Here is a 24,914-nt window from a genome sequence, read left to right on the forward strand (position 1 = left end):
GTACTGACATTAATTTAAATGTTTTGTAATTGTGGGACCTGTAAGCATAAATTAAAGTTAGCTTCTTCTTGTGAATGTTATGCAAGTAATTTCAACAATTTCTGTCTGTCTCAGGGTAACCACTCGAATGAAGAGCGACTCCATGGATGGATTAAGAATATGAAACATTTGGGAAACATTCTCGACGCAAAATTAAGGGGTTGGGTACAAGATGTACAATACATCAGCGAGGTGATAGTGAACTACACCATAGAAGAAAACAAGGACTGGCCTGGGGTTTATATAATAAGGTACAAGACAGTGTACATTCAAACCCTTTTCAAACACACTTTGACAGGTGAACATTTATTTCCCGTTACTCCCTGGCAAGTATTCATTAGTGTTTTATCAATTACTGATGTCTTTTAATTAAGGAAGGAATGAAAGTGTCATAGGCAGACTATAGTGTAGGACATGGGTACAGTAATTAGTCGCTTTCAATGTTTTCGCATTCTATTTAATCTTTAGTTTTCATTTTTGACTTTGTTCTTAAAATTAGTCGAATTTTACCCATCAGATGAGCAGAACTAACCCCTCAAATGAACAGTGTTACTACTTTCACTAAAAGTATTTACTATTGCTGCCAGATACTAAGTTTCCACAATTTTTGGAAACACTGATAACGTGGAGAAACCTGTGCTATCTGACACTGAATATGTCGTCAACATAGTTCTACCATTCGAAACTAAGCTCTCGTGAGGAAATAAGTTAGTCTCCTCCAGCAGAAATCACGCTTATACCGCTTAATCCCACCTCTGGCCTAGACATTGACAGGAGTTCGACGATAAAGAAAATGCACAGTCTTGTCAGTTCCTATAAATGAAGGAAAAAGATAAGCAGTGATCAAGATTAAACAAAAGATTTGGAGAGTTCGGTAGAAGGGATTGTGGTTTCCATGCCTTTTATACCTTGTGCTGTGATTTGCGTGTTTAAATACGTTCACAGCACAAAACGTAAATACCTAAAATTGAGAGCGAGATGTCAAACTATATGTCTCTGTAAAAGTGGACATTTCGGGAGTTCGAGTGGTCAAGTTGGGAACGTGGACGACTATGAGTGTATCTTCGAGGTAGGAGGCGATATGTTTGACTTTACTTATATCGTCAGAGTGAGACTCACTGTTGAGAAGTGGGTACTGGCAGGATTGTCGCTGATTAGTCGGTGAAAAGTTTGCCAGTATTCACCTGAGTTGACATATGGTGTTGTGTTTAATTCAGAGCATGTCTGTCACCAGTCTAGGCTCCTTTTTGCATTAAAGATATTGTGAACGAATGTCTGTATTTGCCATCAGTGTGTTAATGTGTCCCAATCATGGGTATGGAGCAAGGAACAGTAGTGCCTGCGAGATTCTTTGTAGGTTTCAAGAGCTCACATGGTGAGGAGAGGATCAGTTGGGTAGGTGAGAGGAATGTGTGTAGTAAAATGGCTGAATACATTCCACTCACAATTCAAGGAGCCGCCGCTAGTCGGCGCTGCAGTCCAGTATGGTGGTGGTGTAAAATTAAAGAAACAAACATGGTGATGGTGGAAAATTAAAAATTGCAAGAATGCTCGGGAAGAAAATTTTCAAGAAAGTGCAAGGTGATGAGGGTGAATAATTTGAAAAAAGTATAAAATGGTATTGGTAGGAAATATCAATAAATTAATCAAGATGATAGAACTGTTCCAGTTACATTTGGCAACCCAACTGACATCATAATGTAAGATGACACCAGGATAAAAAAATATCCAAATGATCAGAAATTAGTGTCATATTCAAAAGTATCAGAATAGTGTGAATTAATAATCAAAAATATGTAGGGATATTATAAACAATAGTTCAGGATTTCCATTTGGAAAATAAATAAACTTCACTTGAAATATGTAATTATTTCAACAATAAATGTACCATATGTGGTGCAAGGCACAATGTGTGCTCAAATATTTCCATGTCTAAAATGTCTGTATTATTTATCAAAATGCACACAACAATGTTACTAACACAACTCATGGGCCTAAGGTGCAGTTGTAAACAAGCTTAGTTTGATCTCTGTCCCATACTCGGTGTAAGACACAATGGACATGAAAGCTAAAAATATCGACATATAAATTGTCTGTGTTATTTATCAAAAAGTATTTTTGCACACATAGTTATTTCTTGCAACTTTGACTGTTTCTATATCTAACAGGTTATTTCACTAAAGTCTAACTATAACTAGTTATTTCACTAATATTTGGCTGTTCCTCTTAGGCCAAATGAGATTATGTTACTGGCAGTACAAAAATGATGTTTTACTTATCACAAATATCTATGGTCGCATGCAGTGGTTACATTAGTGTTACTACTACGATGAAAATACCTGTCAAAACACATAAGGGCGCAAATTACAGGGTTACCACGTCTAAACTTGTTTCGAAAAATATAACAGCAACACACACTGTTTATGTCAAGTGACAGAACTTACAGTATTTTCATGACTAAAATGTACAATAAGTGAAAAGTTTTTCAGCAGCAAACACAATATTTATGTGAAGCTTGGCATTATTAATACCTCATCTAAAATTATGCTATGTGAAAAAATTAATCTAACCATAGCTATAGAAAAAAAATGCTTGCTAAAATAATTTGCTACCCAGATAAGTAGTGACAGTTGGAATGAGCGCATGCAGAATCTGAATTAATCTATTGTATCAGCAATGGAAGGCTGTAAGTAATGTATAACTTACACTTGGCATCCAAAATATGACTATTCCCACAGTGCTATTTCCATGTCTAAAATTATATGTGTTATTGATGTATAACAGAACAACACATATGGATAAAATAACATGCTTGGCAGGAAGGTGACACTTCATTTGGATCCTAGATATGACTATATACACAAATGAACTTGACAGGCCTGTAACTGTACCGAACAATATGTTGGCTCAAATATTATGTTATGTATACAAGCAGTGACAGTTGATGCAAATGAGCAGGCAGTCTGAATTCTGTTGTGCAGCTGTCAAATACTGGAAGACAGCAGTTAATCTGTAACTTACCCTTGACGACTAATATGTGACTATGGGCCCTAAAATCAATTGCCATAATGACATTTCCTCAGCTGAATTGTTCTATGACAATAGAAAACATATATAGAATACAGTCTATTAATAGTGAATAGTTTCTTCTAGTCCTGAAAGAGAATATGTTACCGATAATAGAAAAACGAAATGCCCAAGCAACATTTTCACGCTAGAAAAACGTAATTGACCTTATTGATTGGTTAATACTGTCTTTGTTACGTTTTGTCCTGGATGTAGCTGCGCTTACACAATGGTACATATTCAGAAGATGTTTATTGCACTGTATAATTTATACTCGGCATGCAAGTATAATTTTGTAATGTTCCCAATTTGAAATGTACAAACAACATGGCCAAAGACAATGATAGAACATGGTTCCACACTGCGATGAAGGTTCAGTATCTCAAAAATACAATCTTTGCCACAAAATAAAGTTTTTCACAGAAATATGTACACAACTTTCGCAGGTCACTCACTGTAATACACAACAGTAACTACAGATTCCCTATCATGATCAAAAACTCCCATGTTCACACCAATTAGAGGTTAGGCTGCACTTATGAATGAGCATAGTTCGATCGTTGTGCAATACATCAAAGAATCTAAAACTGGTTTCTATTTGTGAAAAGATCTAAAAATTAGTTTTATAACAACACAAAACATGTATGGCTCTACTGCTGATCTTACTAAACAGGTTAAAGTGAACTTCTCATTAAGAATAGTTTCAACTTTGTACCAAAGTATATTATGTTAATATTACATCTAAATTTTCTGTTTTATTTGTCGAAAGCTAGTCATAGTTGATTAAAAACAATATCACAGTCAGCCATAGATTGTAGTCAGCCCCATGCAAGTCTGATAACATCATTATGAAGTACAAATGATTGTCATCCTCTGCTGATAATGCTCTTGCACTGTGAACACTGCATAACAATTCGCCGCACACATCACCATTTTAAAACAAAATTGAAACAAATTGCTCCATACATCGCCATTTTGCAACAAAATTGTAACGAATTGCACCATGAATCACCATGTAATAGCAAAATTGTAGCACAATACCCCTTACATCGCTAGGTTACAGCATAATTTTAACTAATTACCTCATACATCACATCCTTAGAAGAAACTGTAACAGTAGCCGATATACATAGCAAATACATTCTGTATACTTTTGGTGGAATGGTAGGCTGTTGACATACCAACTACCATTACCCCTAAAATTATTAGGGCAAATATAGTTACTTAACAAAGCGACTGTCAATACCCCAGACACTACTGGGAGGCAGTGGTGGTCATTGACATTCTGAATGCCATTATGTCAGATGTTATTGTGGGCCAGTGATACACTGATCATGCTAAGTACAATTTCCCTGAATGCATTGGGGACAATCATGGTAAGTTAATGTAAAATGACTGTCATTCCCCAGTCATAGCGATTGCCATTACTCTGAACAAATGGTGGATACTATTGTAAGACAATGATGGTTAGTTTAAATGGTGATTGCCATTACCCAGACTACAATGATTGCCATTATGCCAAATGCATGATGGTATCATATGTACAATAAACTCGGAGTCTATGTCATCTACTGGACCTTGGAAACAAGTAGTGACACCAGAAGCTTAAAGTATGTTCTCTGTACATTAGTACTGTTACACAAAATTGTAGCAAATTGCTTCATACACCTCCTACTAAACAAGCTGAGCCTTTCAGAATGAGATTTTCACTCTGCAGCGGAGTGTGCGCTGATATGAAACTTCCTGGCAGATTAAAACTGTGTGGCCGACCGAGACTCAAACTCGGGACCTTTCCCTTTCGCGACCGAGTCTCGGTCGGGCACACAGTTTTAATCTGCCAGGAAGTTTCATATCAGGGCACTCTCCGCTGCAGAGTGAAAATCTCGTTCTGGAAGCATCCCCCAGGCTGTGGCTACGCCATGTCTCCGCAGTATCCTTGCTTTCAGGAGTGCTAGTTCTGCAAGGTTCGCAGGGGAGCTTCTGTAAAGTTTGGAAGATAGGAGACGAGATACTGGCAGAAGTAAAGCTGTGAGGACCGGGCATGAGTCATGCTTCGGTAGCTCAGATGGTAGAGCACTTGCCCGTGAACGGCAAAGGTCCCGAGTTCGAGTCTCGGTCGGACGCACAGTTTTAATCTGCCAGGAAGTTTCAAGCTGAGCCTTTTTTTGACATTTTTTGAGTTATTCAAACAAGCAATGCAACAAGTCAGGAAGCTCACAACAAATTTCGATGCCAGCAAGTAAAGATTGGTTCTAACAAGCAAAATGTTTAGTCATCCATTAAGACTGCTGACTAATCATATATATATTTATACATCGCAGCATGAATGCCATGATTAGGGAAGGGTACACAATTAAAGTGTTTGGTGTAATGATAGAAATGGTGTCAACTGACTATCATTGCCCAAATCACATCTTAAATAATGACAGTCACCATGTCAGCTGAACATCATTGCACCAAACATGTTCAGGTAATGGTAGACACCATGTCAACTCATCATCCATTCACAATGTGTGAGGTAACATGTTGCCATTTCGTATAAAAATGGTGATATATATGGTAACTTCTCTATTGTAACTATGTATGGAGCTATTCTGCTGAAGCTTGTCGATGTGTGGAGCCATTTGTTACAATTTTGCTGTAACATTGTGATGTATGGAGCAGTTTGTTCCTATTTTGTTCTAACATACTGTGTGGGTGGTGTTTCGTTACAGTTTTGTTGTTACATGGCAATGTATGGGGGAATCTCATACAATTTTTCTGTAACATAGTTATGTATAGAACAATTTGTTTCTATTTTTGCTATATTGTGGTGATGTATGGGGCAGTGTGTTACTAATTTGCTGTGCAATAGTAATCTATGTGACGAAGTGTTATGTAGTCTAAACTGTGTTATAGCACAAGTAAGCATTACCAGAAAAAGATGACACTCGTTTGTAATGCAAGGAAAGGGACCACATTAATGTTAGAATTGACAACCACAATGTATTCATTGGTACAAAGGTCAAACTATTTTCGATGACAAATGAACCTTAACTAGCAAGCTAGACCAGCAGTACTGCCATGTGTATGATGAAATGTATCTATTTTCATAGATTATAGAGATAAATTTCGGATTCTTTAATGTGTGATACAAAGACAGAAGTATATTCATAAATAACTGCAGCTTAACCTGTAAGTTGGTGCGAAGTCGGAATTCTCATGGGTGGTCGCAGGTCCCTACCTATATTTGTGTATTACAATAAGTGGTCTGTGCATGCTTCATACATACTTTAACAAATAATTTTGTTTTGGTGTAAAGATCCTATTTTCAAGTTATCAAACATGACTCAGTGTTGAACCTTGTTCCATTATTGTCTGTGGCCATGTTGTATGTTTACATTTCTTATTTCAAGCATTACAAAGTTACACATCTCTAATATGAAAATATGCATTTACATATGCAGAGAACGAAATTTTTTACCAAGGCTACGATTCAAACCGAAGGCTCCTGCAGGAAACTCAGTTTTTAAACCTGTACTTTGTACAAATTACCATTTGTGGCTATAGTCTGCATTCATAAATGATAGATGGTAGAGACTTGAAAAGGACTCTGAAACCATACCGTGTTAATCAAAATGTGCAGTTTAGGTGATACTATGCGTTAAACGTTCCTTGAAAGCATACACTTTTTAGAATGGTTGGTTGAGCTAAAGTGCGAGAAAATGTGACTGGTGGATAGAACACAAGTGGAACACAACTGCAGATACGTCGAGAATCAATCGAAACTGAAAAAGCTACATTATCAAGTTAATAATACCAGTTATATTTTATTACTGTTGAAAATTCCCCCTAAAATGATATTTGTTCAGTTCAGTTTTGGACCTTTAATAACATAGTCTCATTAAGATCTTGGAGGCATAGGTCAAACTTTGCTGCATTGCCTGATACATGTGTTTTGCACTGTTATAGAACAATTCAGGCATGTAAACATCATGGTGGCAATCAATTTACAAGTTCACAGTCACGTTTTAGGTGTTAAGTGAAGTTACAGATTAATTGCACTCTTCCTGTAGCTGACACTTACAGAATAATAATTAAGACTACCTGTTTATATCTATGCTTTGTCACTGCTTCCGTTCCACAACATATTATTTCAGTCAAAGTGTTTACTGTGGAGCTATAGGCTTTTTTAAGTTTGTTTTAGTATATATCATCATTTCTGATATGTTAATAATATAGCTACTCCTCACATATAGCTTGCATGTTTACCGACATATTTTGACATACATTTTAGATGTGGAAATACTGTAAGTTACGCATTTGAGTATTTTAGATATGAGAATAACACTGTAAGACATCACATAATAATTGTGTGTATTTCTGTTGTATTTTTACACTTTCATTTTCAACATGGATATGCTTCAATTTAGACAGCCTTTGAGATATATTTTCATATGGTAATAACATTGACATAATCATGATATATGTGAATACCTGTTTTTGATAAGAAATATATGGTTTTTCAAGATTGCTTCAGTTATGCCTGGGAGGAACTGCCAGATATTACTGTTTAAGTATGGTAAAAAATTTGAAATCAGTATTGTGCATGGTTATACATGCTTCATCAAATAGAATCACCCAATTTGACAGGTCTATATTACTGACACTAGTAAACATACACAATGAATTTTGTTTTTTGATGAATGGGAAACTCAAAAATGTTTTTTCATACCTTTTCATAGGTGCTCAATATGCCCCCCCTTCGAGATGCACAACATAAGTCAATACAGTATTCAAATTGTTCCCACACTGCAGCGAGAATGTCTACAGTTAGAGCTTCCACAGCTACTGTTATGCTGTGTCTCAGTTCACTAATTGTTGTTAGTAATGGAGGTATATAAGCAGAATCTTTTACAAACCTCCACGAGGAATAATCACATAGCCAGGTCCAGTGGCCAATAATGAAAGGCTGAGTTATTTGGTCCAGTGCAAGCAACCCTTCATTCAGTGATCCTTTGATTTAAAAATTCCTGCACTTCCAGATGCCAGTGTGGCAGTGACCCATCCTTTTGGTAAATGAAGTTGTTCGAATCAGTCTCCAACTGTGGAGATAGAAGGTTCTCAAGCATATCGAGACATATGCTTCCTGTAACATTGTTCTTGGCAAAGAAAAATGGACCATACACCTTTTCCCATGAAACTGCACAAAACACATTACATTTTGGAGAGGCCCTCTCATGTTGTATAACTTAATGTGGTTGTTCTGTATCCCACATTGTCACATTATAACTGTTCACTTTTCCATTTAATTGGAAAGTTGCCCCGTCAGTAGACACTAAGCCTGGAAGAAAACTGTCACCTTCCGTTTTGCCAAGCATGAAATTATAGAACTCCACATGCTGCAGTTTGTCACATGAAGAACTTGCAGTAGCTGAATTTTGTATGGTTTCATGTGTAAATGTTGATGCAACACACATCAGACGGACATCTGGGGCATGCTGAGCTGTCGTGCTGCACAGTGAATGGATTTCTATGGACTCTTTGTGACACTATGGCCAATGCGTTCAACATCTGTGTCAGACACTCGCTTACAGTCCAGCGATTTGCCTTTACACAAACAACCTGTACCTCGAAATTCCTTATGCCATCGTCTAATGCTCTGTGCGGTAGAAGGATCCATACCATACCTAGTACAAAAGTCATGCTGAACAATTATTACTGACCCACACTGCACAAAATGTAGAACACAAACGCTTTCTGTTGTCCTGACAACATTTTTACTAGAACTAAAGTGGGTGCACGCTGCTGCTACCTAGTGGGAACCATGTAAAACTGAGAGTTTGGTCTTTCCAACAGCATGTTTTTCACATACATATCTCTAATAACGTAATAGTTATGATTTTTTTTATCAGATTATTCTTTTTGATACATCCTGTATATTTTCTTGAGAAGTAATTCATGTCCTAAAGATACTTTTGAAAGGTGCACAAAATTACACCATTCAGTGAAGGTTTTAGATTTTTGCCTTCTATATAATCTGTTGTAGTCAATATCAGGAGGTTTGGATAAATTTGAACATTGCACAAATTTAGATCGTTTCTACTCTTTTGAACTGGCGTCACCTTGTATTGAAATGTCAGTAGCACTGGAAAGCATAACTGTAGTAGTTGTGATGTCTTTGATTTCTTTTCAAATTTCTAACAACCACCATCTTTCACTTATTTTACATTTGCCAGCACCCTCCTCTCGCACTTTCTTTCAAATTTCTCACCACGGCGCTATTAAATTTTTCAGTGTTCTGCCACTGCTCTCTTTCATTTTTGAATTCTCGCAAGTCTCATCTAGTTTTTGAATCTACCACCATCGCAGACCTGAATTTCAGCAACTGCTGTGCTGGCTAGATCCATCTCAACTGTGAGCTGGAATACCTACAACCATTTTACCATGTATGTCCCTGCATGTGTGTGTGTGTGTGTGTGTGTGTGTGTGTGTGTGTGTGTGTGTGTGGATGGGTGGGTGGGTGAGTGGGTGAGTTGGTTGGTGGATGGATGATAGCAGCTTCATCGTAGGAAGTATATATTTTTGTTATGTGGAGGATGACTAGGTGGCTGCCTATTTGGGTGTGGATAAGACACTCATTGTCATCCCAGATTTTGCAGCGGTGTTCTCAGATTATCTTAGGTCGGTTACTTGAAGTAGATATGAAGGTGGGGAGTGTGGATTAGGATCGACAGTTGTTGTAGGACGCTTCCAAAGTGATAAAAGAATGTCACTCGATTCACTTTCAGGATGGTTGTATTGAGATAGTGTACAAGGTCTCCTGAAAGGAAGGTTATAAGTGAAGCCCCCAGTTAAGTTCACGCTGAGAAATTCTTTGAATACACAGATCTGTAACATTAACATTAGCGGAATAGAATTCGTCAGTGCGAGCGACGAGCTTGTATGGGCCAGGATGAATCGTATATATATATATATATATATATATATATATATATATATATATATATATATATATATATATATATATGGTAACACAGGTATCTTTTAGGTCCTAGATACGTGCTGAGGATAAAGCATTCAGCTCAATGATTGACCAGGGTATGTGGCCAATTGGAGGTGGTTTGGAGGAATCCAATTTCTACTCTGCATAAGGCTACTGCATCAAAGTTATTGGTTCGCTACTTCACATTGGGCATTATTACAGGGAGTAGTTTATTGATCCCCTGTTGGTGGTATGGAGACCTTCAGCCAGTGTTTTGGGGAAAGGGAAATATTTTTCTGTTGGTAAAGCATGTTAATGAGTTGGGCATTTTCGAAACATATGTTGGAGTGAATGACAATTGTCTGCTATTGCAGCATTTGGGTATAGGCAAGTAATGTAGGGACTATGGGTAGCTCTAAGGTTTATAAACTGTCAAACATGCATGGGGTTGTGGGAGTAGGTGACGGTCCCATTCAAGTTCATTACAGCCTGAATAGCTAGGAATAATTGTTGTAAGGTGTAGGTACATTCAATAAAATGGATGCTTTTGAGGACTATAAGAGCAAATTTAACTTTATACATATCTGTAAGTTAGGGAGTCTTTGTGGACATGGTGAGATCTGCAGTAGCTACAGGCTGTCAGGTTTTTACACTGATATGTGTAGTGCACATTTTACCTGAGGCACATAATGGATGGCAATAGTGCGGTAAGGAGAGAATGGTGCTGAAGTGTGTCACCAATGATGCCGATTATTACATCATCGATGATAGCATAGCGTTTCTGCCTACCAGCTCCTCTTCTGCTGTCTGATAAAGATCGATTGCCATACCTATAAAATGGCAGGAAATCCAAATTTTGGTGTGCAATTCAAATTTTGGTAGGATATTCAAAAAAGTAGTCCAGAGTGTTTCCTATGGAAGGAGCATTGTTGTTCTAAGTATAAATTGTTGGAAAGTTCAAAAATGTAAGATAGTGCATTGCCATGCTGGCTGACCCGGAATACTGGTTCTGGCTCTGTGACGTCAAAATCTGAGACTTGGAATACTGGTGCTGCCTTAGTACGATGTGAAAATCCATGATAACTGACTCGTAATCAAAATGACGATCAACGATAGCAACCAGGTTATACTCGCACAGCTCGATGACAACAGAAACCAAGACATGGAATACTGGAACAAGCTCTGTGACATCAACTCCGAGACCTGGAATACTGGCACTGTGACATCATATTTCCTGAGCCAAAGGTTATTTGTGCAGGTACAGGTCTATCTGCTGGAAAAATGATGTCTAACTTGATTCATCCCACAAAGCCACTATTCACTCAGAGGTAAACGCTCATTGCTTCTTATAACTTTAAGTTTCAATCTCTCCAGCTGGGTCTCTATTTAAACAAATTCCTTTCAGAGTTCCTTATTTTGTAGTCACAAATTTCTTGATCACCGGACAGGTATAGAAGTCCACCACCACTGCACCTACAGTAACCCTGCTAAGAGGCAAGTCACCCTATAGTCGCACCACCATGTACTCTTGACAGCTCCCTTCAGAGAGAAACCACACACATACTACCGATTCGATAACCTAAGATGACACTGAGTATAGAAGTCGGATTCCCAAAGCTAGAATGCTGTTGAGACAATACTGCAGCCACAGCTTCTATGACTCCAGTTAAAACAACGGGAAACATGAAAAATACAGTAATCACACTTGAATTTTAACCCAAATGACAGGGGTCAAATTTTACGTGAGTTACACGAACCTATAGTCCACATGAACAATACACACAAAAATTGCACGTTCGTCCATCCTGGACATTTGTGCAGAAAACTGTGAAGCCAAAGAAAAATCTATTGTGCTATGCTTTTAAAATCCACCGCAAAAAAGTTGTGGAGGCTGTATGGTGACATTTACTGACAGTAATACAACCAACTATCAAAGAGCTGTCAAACATAAAATATTTTATGTACTAGAGGATAGCAACAACATCTAAGAATGAAACACACCTATACTCTTTTACAAGTCGATCTGAAGCCTTAAAAATACAGGAAATAGATATGGTGAGAAAGTATGACATATCCTAATAGAATATTTGCCAATAACATACCTGTAGAGGACATTTCAAGACGAAAAACTGAACTGCAATCACCAGCAGAGTACTGCATCATCTAGTGAGTGTGATATGCAGTAAGTAACCTCCAGAATTGTGTCCCAGTACGAGGTGACCACTTTATGTTCCCACAGACAGGCAATAGATAGTTACATGAATCTCGCACGATTTAGCATGCAGGCGGCTGACAGCCAGGGGCTGGCGTCACACTGATACACAAACCTACCTCATATTGGTATGTAGGATATGTGTGAATCCTGTGCACGGTGAACTACTCTCTTAAACTTGAGTTACAGTTCTTCTGCATGCTTCTGTCCATAGGTAGATGTTTCCATTTTCTCCTTGGGGGATCTGTCTCGTTTGTCTCTTCATTGAGATTGCTGAATATATTAAGAATTTTCTTTTGGTGCAAATGGCTCTGAGCACTATGGGACTTAACTTCTGAGGTCATCAGTCCCCTAGAACTTAGAATTACTTACACCTAACTAACCTAAGGACATCACACACATCCATGCCCGAGGCAGGATTAGAACCTGCGACCATAGCGGTCGCGCGGTTCCAGACTGTAGCGCCTAGAACCAGTCGGCCACAATGGCCGGCAATTTTGTTTTCATTACTAGTTTAATCATACAAACTACGCATTTCATTCAACATATTCGAGGTTTTTTGATATAATGAAACACAGTTTAGAGAGATAAATAGTCATTTGTTTTCATTCTTTAAAAATTTTGTGTATCGCAGTAGTGTACAGAAATAAATATAAACATTAAAATAATGCTCTGGTGACATCAGATAGTGACAATGCAGATGTGTCGTACATTATGCATACCGAAGCACAGCTTGCGTCGAAATTTGTACCAAATGCCTCCTCTGAAGTGTTTTGACACGTAAGATCTGTGAGCACATGCCAAACATTTCCAAAAAATCCATATACGTATCGACACCATCCGCCACACTCGTAGACTGCACTTTGGCTAGCTGAACTAGCGCACATCAAGTTTCTGAACCTAGATTCCTGAAAGTGTGATATTCTCGTTGTCATATATTTCCACTGTTCTTGGATATTGCCCCACACATATTGTATGACAACCTAGTAACATTACAGGTGTTTATGTGTTGAACATTGGTTTTTGACATAATTGATACCATTCATAGTCTGAAAGGATTACTTTCTTTTCAACGTTTTTGAAGGTGACTATCAACAGCTGATGGTTCAAACATGCGTTTTATACACTTTCTTTTGAGTAAATCATGGATTTTCAAAACTTCAGTCATGATCTGAGGATATGACTACAACTACACATTTACTGTGACATTCAACTTGATATTGCATCAAATAATACCACTTTGATATTTGCAATAGACCATGGTAGCACTTCAACAAGTGGTTCAGACCATTATGATTGTGGAAACTGGAAGTCGGGAAACATTTCTGCATGCCAACTTGATTTATGCTACAATGCACCAGGTGCACTATGTATGTTGGCAGCTCGATGATTGGTGTGTATTTTGGGTGCATTCGAAACTCAATGTCTGGAAACAACTTTGTGTCCTGCTTCAATAGATCAGGCACTGCAGCTTGGAGTCAGTACACATGCTGACCCAGTGGTGCAGGTGATGAATGTAATTCTGCATGCTGACTTGATTTTCACTTAAGCGTGTCAGGAGCAGCATTAGGGAATGTATGTGGGTGCTGTCATGAGATATGCTGCCACTGATGCTTAAGGTTATCAGTCACTGCACTGAATATGTCAGGGAGCTGTTGAACTGACGGAAAAGTAAAAGAAAATAATGAAAACACATACATTCACATATACACATAACGAAAAACAAACACAGAGAAGTGTGGTTTAATACTTATCATTGAGTGTGTGGGTCAATTTTTTTCTCCCTGGAGATGATAGTTCTGTGAATGCAGTGCTGTCACAAGAGCATAGTATTGTTGAGAATCAGAACATCTATGCTCCATTTTGCATCAATCGGTAGTATGTGTGTGGTTTCTCTCTGAAAGGAGCTGTCACTGGTGGATGTTGGGGTGGGGGTGGATGTTGGGTGACTATAGGCGACTAGGCCCTTTGCAGTGATGCAGATCAGGTGGTGGTGTACTTCTCGTCTGTTCTGGTTATCATGTACTTCACGAATGTGGAATAGGGATCTCACTATGGAAAGGATTTTGTTTAAAGACACAAGCGTTACGACTACATAGCATAAAGTATTCACTTTAACTTCAGGTAATAGTTCGATACAGCAGCACGAGGATGAGTCAGCATGGCACCTCCCCTCCTGGTATTTATTTAAATAAAGATTCAAGCGTAGAGATTCAAAGTTACAGTCAGGAGAAGCAGTGACTGTACACGTCTGAGTGAGCAGTAGCTTGGGAAAACATGTCCTGCAGGTCAGCAACGAGACTTGAACTTGGAAAAATTCCCTTTCCCCAGATGTCATAGCGCCAGTATTATAGAACATGGAGTAGACACCACAGATCCAGTGCCAGTATTTCCACAGCTGCACCTGTGTACCTAAATTCTACACTGTTCTAAATACCTCAACAGGTCTGAGCTGGATTGTGACACCATAACTGACTGTCCACAATTCCAGCTCTGGAACAGTGTGCCAGAATTATATATGGTTACACAATGACCATACACCTCTTGGTCAGTAGTAGCTTAGTGGAACTTGTCAAGTAGCATATCTTTTGTCCAGCACACAGGACTGAATCTGTATAAACATCCTTTGCCTTAGGAAATCTGATGTCACAGTGCCAGTATTCCAGGCCTTGAATTTGACATTACAGAGCCTGTTCTAGTGCTTCACATCTTGCATTCTGAGGTTGCACAGCTCTGGCAGTGTGCCCTGTCCGCCATGTTTGATCGCCATCTCGATTCCAAGTCAGCTATTATGGATCCTGACGTCATACTGAGACAGCAGTAGTATTCCTAGTCTCGGATTCTGTATTCCATGTCAGCCAAAATGACAAAGCACCTCACTTTTTTATAAAATTTCCCACAAATTTTTATTTAGAACAACAACTATGGCTCCACAGGAAACACACTAGCGCACTTGGGCTAGTTTTGATTATCCTGCCAAATTGTTTATTTTCTGGCATTTTATAATAAGACAATTGACCTTAGACAGTCAGAGAAGGAGGGGGGATGGGAATCCCTAGGACATCATTACTGACACACTTTGGGTAAATTCTCTCCTTACCCTGCTACTGATAGCTTGTGGCTAGTCCTTGGATAGTTGAATATTAAGGCAATGACTCAGGTTATGAAAAGTTGGTCAATGTTGCTGGATAATTCTGAGGAAAGATTGAGAAAAGATTGTTGTGGATGTGGATTGTGATTTGGATTTGTGAGTTGGGGTTCTTCATGACCTTCACCAGTGTGATCTCAAGGTTGATACCCCAATCGTGATGGTAAGTATCAACATATGGTGTGGAATATGTTGTAATCTGGATTGGTGTAAGTTGGGGCCGGTTTTTTTATTTAATTTACTGTCCTGGCTGTGTAAATGAGGTTTGCCAGGTAGTAAGTGGGATTATTTGGGTGTTGGTAGGGATATTAACAGGAGCTTATGATGGAGCTTAAGTCAGTGTAATGGTGGCTGATGTGATCAGAACTGATAGGAGTGGCAGTGGCACTGGTTATGGAGCTGGTTGCGGTGCTGGAAGGTGATGATGGTTTTGGTGATGGACATGTCGATGTCACTGATAATGCAGCTGGCAACGGTCAAGGTGATGGTGTAGGTATTGGTGATGGTGCTGGAGCATGATGTTGGTGAAGCTGAGAAACTGATAAAATGCTGGTGAAGAAACGGAAGGTTGACGATTCATTGCCAAAGGACTTTTAGGTGAAGGAGTTAAGCTGGTGGCGTAAGTAAGCATGTTTATTGTCAGTTCAATGTTGCTGCCAAATCGAAGACTGGAAGTCTACCAGGGATGGTAACAGATCATTGATACCATTCTTATAGGTCATACAGTGCAGAATTACACGATAATCTATAGATTCATGTCACCATGTACAGTAGATAATCAGAAAATTCCAACAGACCACTTAATTACCGTAATTGGACGTCTCTACTGGTGGCTCCAGCGCTGCAACCCAAAAGTATGAGCTGCACAGTGACAGCTGTGGACAGCCTTCCTCTTCAATTGATGATGACTGTCTACCATGGTAGCAATCTCCCAGCGATTCGTACAGACCCTCGAATTCTCTTTGGTGAGTAAAGGACCACCAGAATTTCTCTACAGCAGTGATTGTCAAACTGTTGGACCAGTTCTTGGGGGGGATAATACTAAATGAGTGTTGTGAGCCTCTTGAAAAAAAAAATGAATTAAAACCAGATTAATGCACTAAAAGAGAAATAAAGGAAACATAAGAAAAAATTGAATTCACACTTACATTGATATAGCACACTTATAAATAGGATTCTGTTCATTAAAGAAGTACCAAATTAAAAATACGTTTTATACTTAGCCATTCCTTGGACCTGGTTTGCAGAACACGGTATTTTGGAGGATGCTTTAATGTGAGAAACAGAAACTCTTTCTATATTCCGATAAGGTCTATATTTTGTCTTCAAAACAGTCAATGGGGAAAAATCTGTTGTTGCAAAGGTAGAATGTTGATAATGCTAGTGGTATACGAAAAGCTTTTGTTTTCAGTTCAGGGAACTCACAATCCACTACTGCCCAAAATTCAACTACTCACTTATTACAAATTTTCCTTTTGATTTCGCCATTTGGTGTGAAGCGTACGAAGACTTCATCTTGTGCTGTTGCAAGACTTTCGAGAGTATCTCCACGTGCTACCCGCAACATAGACAGCTATAGAGCGTCATCCATTTTTATTTCATCAATGTAGCGGACTGGTGTTGAATAATAGCAATAAATTTACCAATAATTGGTAATTTTAATGGAACTTTATAGCTTTAGCGCCAAAAGACTCCCTCCATTCCACCCCCTCCTCTCTCTCTCTGTTTATATACGAGGGTTGTCTGTAAAATAAGGTTCCCATGGTGCTACAGTCCTGAAAAGCACTGATACGGTGGATCCCGCGATTCTATAGTGTACCTTGGTTCCTCCACTTCAAATCCTCTTCCTAGTGAGCTGCCTGCGGAGCTCAGTCTTAGCTTGGCAGCCGTAGGTGATTGGTCTCCCCCTCGCTTCGTCCGCCAGGTGTGAGCCGCACTCGGTGATCCGTTTCCTGTCTGCAAAAAACATTGCGCCGGTAGAAATCCATTCCCAGCTATGCGAAATCGATGGAGACAAGTGTATGAGCGTACAACACGTGCACAAATGGTGGAGAGAGTTAAAGAACGGGCGTACTGGCGTCCATGATGAGGAGCGTTCAGGACGGCCATCTGTTTCTGACGAAACAATCGCAAAATTGGAGGCAGCGGTGCTCTCCGATCGAAGAGTGACGGTTCGTGAGCTCTCCGAAACGATCCTTGTCAGCAAAATACCTGTTGACAAGATTTTGAAGGAGCACCTAGAGTATGGTTTGCGCAAGATGGGTGCTAAGAATGTTCACCGAAGACCACAAACGTCAACGCGTTGAAGCGACCCAAGAACTTCTTCACGTTCACGAAAATCATGGCGAGGAATACCTCGACTCCATCGTCACTGGAGACGAGACTTGGTTGCACTACCGCACACCCGAAACCAAAGAACAGTTCCAACAATGGAAGCACCCAGAGTCGCCGAGATCGCGAAAATTCAAACAAACGCAAAGTGTCGGCAAAGTGATGGCAACAGTGCTTTGGGACAGGGAGGGGGTATTGTTGTGCGAACTCTTGCCCACCGGTACAACAATCAACGCTGCTGGGTACTGCGAGACACTGGAAAAATTGCGCCGTGCAATTCAAAACAAGAGGAGTGGTATGCTGTCCAAGGGGGTGCGTTTGCATCAGGATGACGCTCGACCGCACACTGCAAAAGCCACCAACGAGCTCATCGCAAAATTTGGATGGGGTATTGTGAAACACTCACCCTGCAGCCCACACTTAGCTCCGAGTGACTACCATCTCTTCCCTGACATGAAGAAACATCTGGGTGGAACGCATTTTGGCGACCGAGAAGACCTGGAAGAAGCAGTTCTCAGGTATCTGCATGGCTTGGCGGCAGACTTTTTTGACTCGGGCATTCAAAAGCTCGTACATCGCATGCAAAAATGTATTGACCTCAGTGGGACTATGTAGAAAAATAGGTTAGAGTCTGAACTTTCCAAAAATGTACGCATTCATGAAATAAACATGTCTTACACTGTGGAAAAAAAATTTGGAACCTTATTTTACGGACACCCCTCGTAGTTACCGTATGAGCCAAATGTGAGGGGGGAGGCAGTGTCTTGAAAATTATGGTTGAAAACTGGGTCGCGAATACTGGAAGGTTGGAAAACGCTGGTATAAGGAATTCGTCACGACATTAATCAACAAACTTGCATTACTTACTGTCTCCCCTGTTGACTTTCCATGCTGTGCATCCATGAAAGTGCTACTGTGCTACTGAATTGACTATGGTAGTCAATATTCTCTCATGATTTATATGTAGTACGCTATCAAATTGTTCATAGGATTCAAGGCTCTTCCTCCAACTCTGTTTTAGTGGATGCTATATGCTCACCTCCATTATCTGCGTGTTAAAGGCATCCTTTCGTTGATTTACTGAAGGAATCCGTTGGATCACGTTAAATATATCTCTCTCCCGAAATCCATCCTTAACTAAACCCCAGTACAGTGTTTAACGAGACCATAGTAAGCATCCACTTACTTTCGTCTCTGCCATGCAAAAAGATTAGTTTACTCATGGCATGGATTCTAAGTACCTACCTTGTTAGAGGAGTAGGAATGGCACTGCAAGTCCAGGCACAATGGCCTGCAATCGGAATACATAACAAGGTGTGGATCTGAGAGAATCAGACCCATCACATCACACATTTCGTAAACGATTGCTTTCTGGTCAATTAGGGGACCCAGAAATGAGAAGGCATTCGTTAACATACACCTCCATTTTTTAACTGACATAACAATTAGGAAAACAATGAAAACTTTAATTAGGAAAACAAGAAATTGTGTCAGACTGCAATTAAATCCTCTTCACTTTATTATACCATGAGCTGGTTTCAGGCTGATGATGTACATGCCACATGTACATAAAACAGATATGTGGTTCACCCATCTTAGGACCATGTACTACAGGCATCAATTGCGCTTTGATAATTTGCACTGTCGAATGAGACACCCACAGCACCACTCACGAAGCGACAACCATAGCAGCAGGTTGTGTATAATGCAAACGAACGTGTGTCCAATAGAGCTGCGTGTTTTGTCTGGAAACTTGTAGTGTTGCACATTATGGAGGCCCAAACTTCCAATGTCAATCACAGGAGTACCTGACAAGTAGTGATACAGATGATGATGCCATATTTATGGGGTATCTGTCGAGAGGGAAATCAAACATGGCGTTCTTGAAGAGAGGCAGCAGCTTTTTAGTAGTTGCAGGGACTGATGCAGCCTTGTTATATCAACCAAAATGGCTTTGCTGTGCTGATACTGCAAACAGCTGAAAGCAAGAGGGAAACTACAGCCTTAATTTTTACCACGGGCATGCAGCGCTACTATGGAGTTAAATGATGACACCATCCTCTTTTATAAAACAAAGGTAAAATAGGTCCCCATTTGGATCTCAAGGAGGATGTCTTCATCAAACAGAATTGCCGTTCTATGGATCGGGGTGTGGAATGTTAGATCCCTTAACTGGGCAGGTAGGTCAGAAAATTTAAAACGGAAAATTACTAGGTTAAAGTTAGGTAAAGAGAGAATTAGTGTAGTTCAGTGGCTTAAGGCACAATACTTTTTGTCAGGTGAATATGAGGTTATAAATACAAAAGCAAATAGGTGTAATGCAGCAGTAGGTTTAACAATCAATAAGAAAACAGGAATGCAGGTAGGCTACTATGAACATCATGGTGAACATACTATTGTAGCCAAGATAGACATGAAGGCCACACTCACCACAGCAGCACAAGTTTATATGCCTGTTAGCTCCATAGCTGAAAAAGATATTAAGGAATTGCATGGTGTGATAAAAGTAATTATTCAGATACTTAAGGGAGAGGAAAATTTAACAGTGATGAGGAATTGTAATTCGATAGTCGGAAAAGAAAGAGAAGGAAAATCAGTAGGTGGATCTGGACTAGGGGAAAGGAACGGAAGAGGAAGCCAACTGGTAGAATTTTGCACAGAGCATAATTTAATCATCGCTAACACTTGGTTTAAGAATCATGAACGGAGGTTGTATATGTGGAAGGGACCTGGGGACAGTGGAAGGTTTCAGATTGATTATAACGGTAAGACAGAGGTTTCTGAACCAGGTTTTAAGTTGTACATTATTTCCAGGAGCAGATGTAGACTCTGACCACAATTTACTGCTTATGGACTATAGATTAAAACTGATAAACTGCAGAAAGGTAGCAATTGAGGAGGTGAGACATGGATAATCTGCAAGAACCAGAGGTTGTTGAGAGTTTCAGAGGGAGCTCTAGGCAACGATTGGAAAGAACAAGGGAGAGAAATACAGCAGAAGACGAATAGGCAGCTTTGATAGATGAAATAATGAGGGAATTAGAGGATCAAATAGCTAAAAAGACAAGGCCTGGTAGAACTCCTTGAATAACATAGAATGTATTGAATATAGTTGACGGAAAGAAAACATATAAAAATGCATTAAGTGAAGTACTCGAGAGGAAATGCAAACGTCGAAAAACTGACACTAATAGGAAGCGCAAAACGGCTAAACAGAAATGGCTAGAAGACAAGGGAGAAAGACAGATACCGCCTACAAGAAAATTAAAGTGGTGTTTGGGGGAGCGAGAATCAGCTGTTTGAATATCAAGAGCTCAGAGAGAAGCCAGTCCTAAGCAAAAAAAGAGAAAGCCGAAACGTGGAAGGAGTATACAGAGGATCTATGCAAGGGAGACGTACTCGAGGCCTATATTATTGAAATAGAAGCGGACGTAAATGAAGGTGAGATGGGAGATAAGGTATTGCGAGTAGAATATAACAGAGCACTGAAAGTCCTATTTTAAAACAAGCTCCGGGAGCAGACGACATTCCATAAAAAGTAATGAGCCTTCGGTGTGCCAGCCTTCACAAAACTCTTCCATCAGATGCAAGATGTAGGAGACAGGCAGAATACCCACAGGCTTCAAGAAGGATGTAATAATTCCAATTCCAAAGAACGCAGGTGTGAATACTACCGAATTAACCCGCTTAGTAAATCATGGTTGCCAATTGCTAAGACGAATTATTTACATAAGACGAGAAGAATTGATACAAATCGAACTTGGTGAAAATAAGTTTCGATTCCGGAGAAATGTAGGAACATGCAAGGCAATGCTGACCTTACGACTTCTTCAGTAGATGGGTTAAGGAAAGGCAAATCTAAGTCTGTAGCACATGTAGACAGAGAAAGCTTTTGACAATACGACTGGAATACTCTCTTTGAAATTCTCAAGGTATCATAGGTTAAATTCAGGGAGTGGCAGTTGTTGACCCCTTGTACAGAAACGACGAGCATGAAAGGGAAACAGTGGTAGAGAAGGTAACGGGAAAAATTCCAGCCTATCTCCAGTGTTATCAGTATGTACATTGAACAAGCAGCGAAGGAAACCAAAGGAAAATTTGATGCTGGAATGAATGTCCAGAGATAAGAAAGAAGAATTTTGACGTTTGGCGATGGCACTGTGATTCTGTTGGAGACAGCAAAGCAACTGTAAGAGCAGTTGAACGCATTGGATAGTGCGCTGCAATGAGGGTATAAGGTGAACATCAACAAAAGTAAAACAACAATAATGGAAGGATAATCAGGTGATGGCGACGGAAATAGTCTAGGAAACAAGACACAGAAGGAGCTGAGTTTTGCTATTTTGGCAGCAAAATTACTAATGATGGCTGAAACAAACAGTACATAAAATGTAGACTGGCAATGGCAAGAAAACCGTTTCTGAAGAATAGAAATGCAGAATTGCAGATTTGGTGCCAGGAAGTCTTTTCTGAAAGTATTTGAGTGGAAACATGGATGATAAACAGTTTAGAAAAGAAGGAAACAGAATATTTTGCTCTTTCATTTCTCTAATTAACATCTAAGATTAATTCAGACTATATAACAGTACATAACAGATCCAATATTTTGCAAGAAATAGTTAAAAATGACATATATATTGCAGACACAAAATATACACTAGTACTGTCACCTTTTTTAAAAATCTGTGTACTATATAACTAATATATATTATGTGTTTATAATGGTGAAACTTTGCATCAACAATTGTATAAAGTTGCAGTTAATTGTAATTCATTACAATAAAAGGTTTTTAGTTGAAAAAGGCAAAGGTTCCATGTTCGAGTGCCTGTCCAGTACACATTTTTCAGCAAGTTTCAGATCAGCGACTCTTCACTGCTGAGTGAAGACTCATTCTGGATATTTTTACATTTGTACATGCACTGCACGTGATTTGGCATCATGAATTTATTTATTTTTTACATTTAATCTCGCATCTTGTTTTTCACAGGCGACCACTATTGAATGATGGCCTACTGGACTACCATGAACAACACCCATTCTTACTTGACAACTTCAGCGCAATATGTAAGGATCAAGAGCCAAAAGCATCAGAAATGTTTGGTCTCGCTGACGCTCTGTACTCGCTCTATGGTTCCTTCAAATTCAACAGTCTACCACATTTTCCTTTTCACGAAGTTAATACATCAGGTAAGTTTAATACTACAACTTACGCACACCATGTTTATTTATGCATTAATGACTGTCGACTGTATTTTAGTTCGAGAAATGGGATTCAAGAACCGTTGTGGGTATCCTGATTTACATCTGCTATTTCCAATTTCGTGCTAGATAATTCCTACTGTTCCTTTCAACGTCTGGTTCTTGATCAGTTGGCAGTTCTCCAACTGTTCTATTCAAAGCTAACTACCTCAGTTCGACGTATTTTGGACTCCAGCATCACACGGGATGTAAAATCTTATGTATACCAAATTTTAGAGTGTTTAGAGAAGATAAAAATAAACATTCTTTTATGTGACTAAGATATCACAGTTGCATCGTATCCTTGCCAAGAATGGTATTCTAAGTGCCGCGTAGTGAATGTCGTTTTAGAGACACTGCTGAAAATTTCGCCTGTTTACGTTAACGCACATCTGCCATCTGCGTGCTAATGATTGCCTAACACGCTCGAAGCAACCAAGTGTGAAAATATCAGAAACGCCGTTAGGACCTGGCATAACTATTCCAATGAATACTATAGTCGGGATAAATGCGAAGAGATGATAGACCTCTTTCAGATGGAGCTCGATATTGACAAATGAAGAGCGAAAGAAAGACCTGCTTTGTGTTAAGGGAAAGAAGGCTATCGAAAATTCGAGTTAGGACTATAGAAGACACAAAGACAGGGAAGCTTGCATAACCTACAGTAAGTGAAAACTGGGAGGAAAACAACAAAGAGAACACACAGGGGATACCAGTCATAATAAGACAGATCTGCAACCACAATATGTTCGTAAATAAATTGATTAAAAATAATCGATAATGAAGTCTTATATTGTTAATGTGGCTGCTATTCACAAGAACCATGTAAAAATATAACTTACAAAAAGGTTTACGGCAAACCAATAAATACAGCCAAATGTTTTCAAAGCAAATAATTGCGATGTTTATATTCCCAAACATATAGAGAAAAATCAAACTGGTGAATAATGCAAAAAAGTTTTCGAAGAAAATAATTGACTAGTGTATATTCCCAAATATGTAGAGAACAAGTGAGCAGTAATTACAGGTGCTGATACCTCATTAAGTGAATATGAGATACTGAATGCAATTTTTAGTGTATGTAAAGTTAGAAAAGAACACAGGTTCTCAAAACGAATTATGCAAAATGGAGTTGAGATGCTCTGGAAACACCAAACTTGTTTATTATATTATATAGAATCTGATTGACACCTGCTGCAAGGCGTTTCAAATGTCTAAGCTACGGCCGTACTAGCAGCACGAAAGCCATATGAGGTGTAGAAGTTGCGATGCACAACACACATCACAGACATACCTGTCTTCAGACACTCTATGTATTTGCTGACAAGAAGATCCTTTAGACAAAGTCATAACATCCTGTGAATACATAATTAATACAATAAGTTGCTAAGTACAACCTATGGTATAATGAAACAAGTAATTTCAAATTTCTTTAGGTGTGTCCATGCAGTATACCGTTCATTAGCACAGAATGGACCCAAATAATACAGCTGTGAAGGTTATGGGTGAAGCACACCAGCTAGTAAACGTAAGCCAACAACTACATCTCAGTTCACGACTCTACATGAAACTTAACATTGACAGTCCATAACGGCATAACACCAGCAACTGTAGTGTTTATTGCTCACAACATGTATCAACTCAGCGTCAAAATACAGCCAATAATGCCAAACGTGAAGACACATTCACCTTGCAGGGTAAACGTCGCTAAGAGGCGAACCTTAGACGACAACAGAGTAGTGGGCAGAATCTTCAGCTTAATAACGACTGCAGTGGAGCATCTAAAGTCAGTGGGAGATGAAAATATACAACTACAAGAAATATGGAAAAGCGTCAAACGCCTTATAAAATAATTTATGCTTAAAATTTACAGAAGCCTGGAAAAACTAAAGTAAAGATAGCTTTCGAAAACAGA

General features: G+C 39.2%; 1 protein-coding gene across 1 annotated transcript in view; it reads left to right on the forward strand.

The window, feature by feature from the left end:
• Positions 1–23,089, forward strand: part of LOC126426442 (uncharacterized) — a 45,101-nt gene extending 22,012 nt beyond the window's left edge. The window contains exons 3-5 of the mRNA XM_050088358.1: positions 115–290; positions 22,749–22,948; positions 23,019–23,089. Coding sequence (XP_049944315.1) covers positions 115–290; positions 22,749–22,948; positions 23,019–23,089 — 447 coding nt within the window. The remainder of the gene's footprint in view (positions 1–114; positions 291–22,748; positions 22,949–23,018) is intronic.
• Positions 23,090–24,914: the final 1,825 nt, after the last annotated feature.

This window comes from Schistocerca serialis, chromosome 11, assembly GCF_023864345.2.
Source record: "Schistocerca serialis cubense isolate TAMUIC-IGC-003099 chromosome 11, iqSchSeri2.2, whole genome shotgun sequence".
Taxonomy (NCBI): Eukaryota; Metazoa; Arthropoda; class Insecta; order Orthoptera; family Acrididae; genus Schistocerca; species Schistocerca serialis.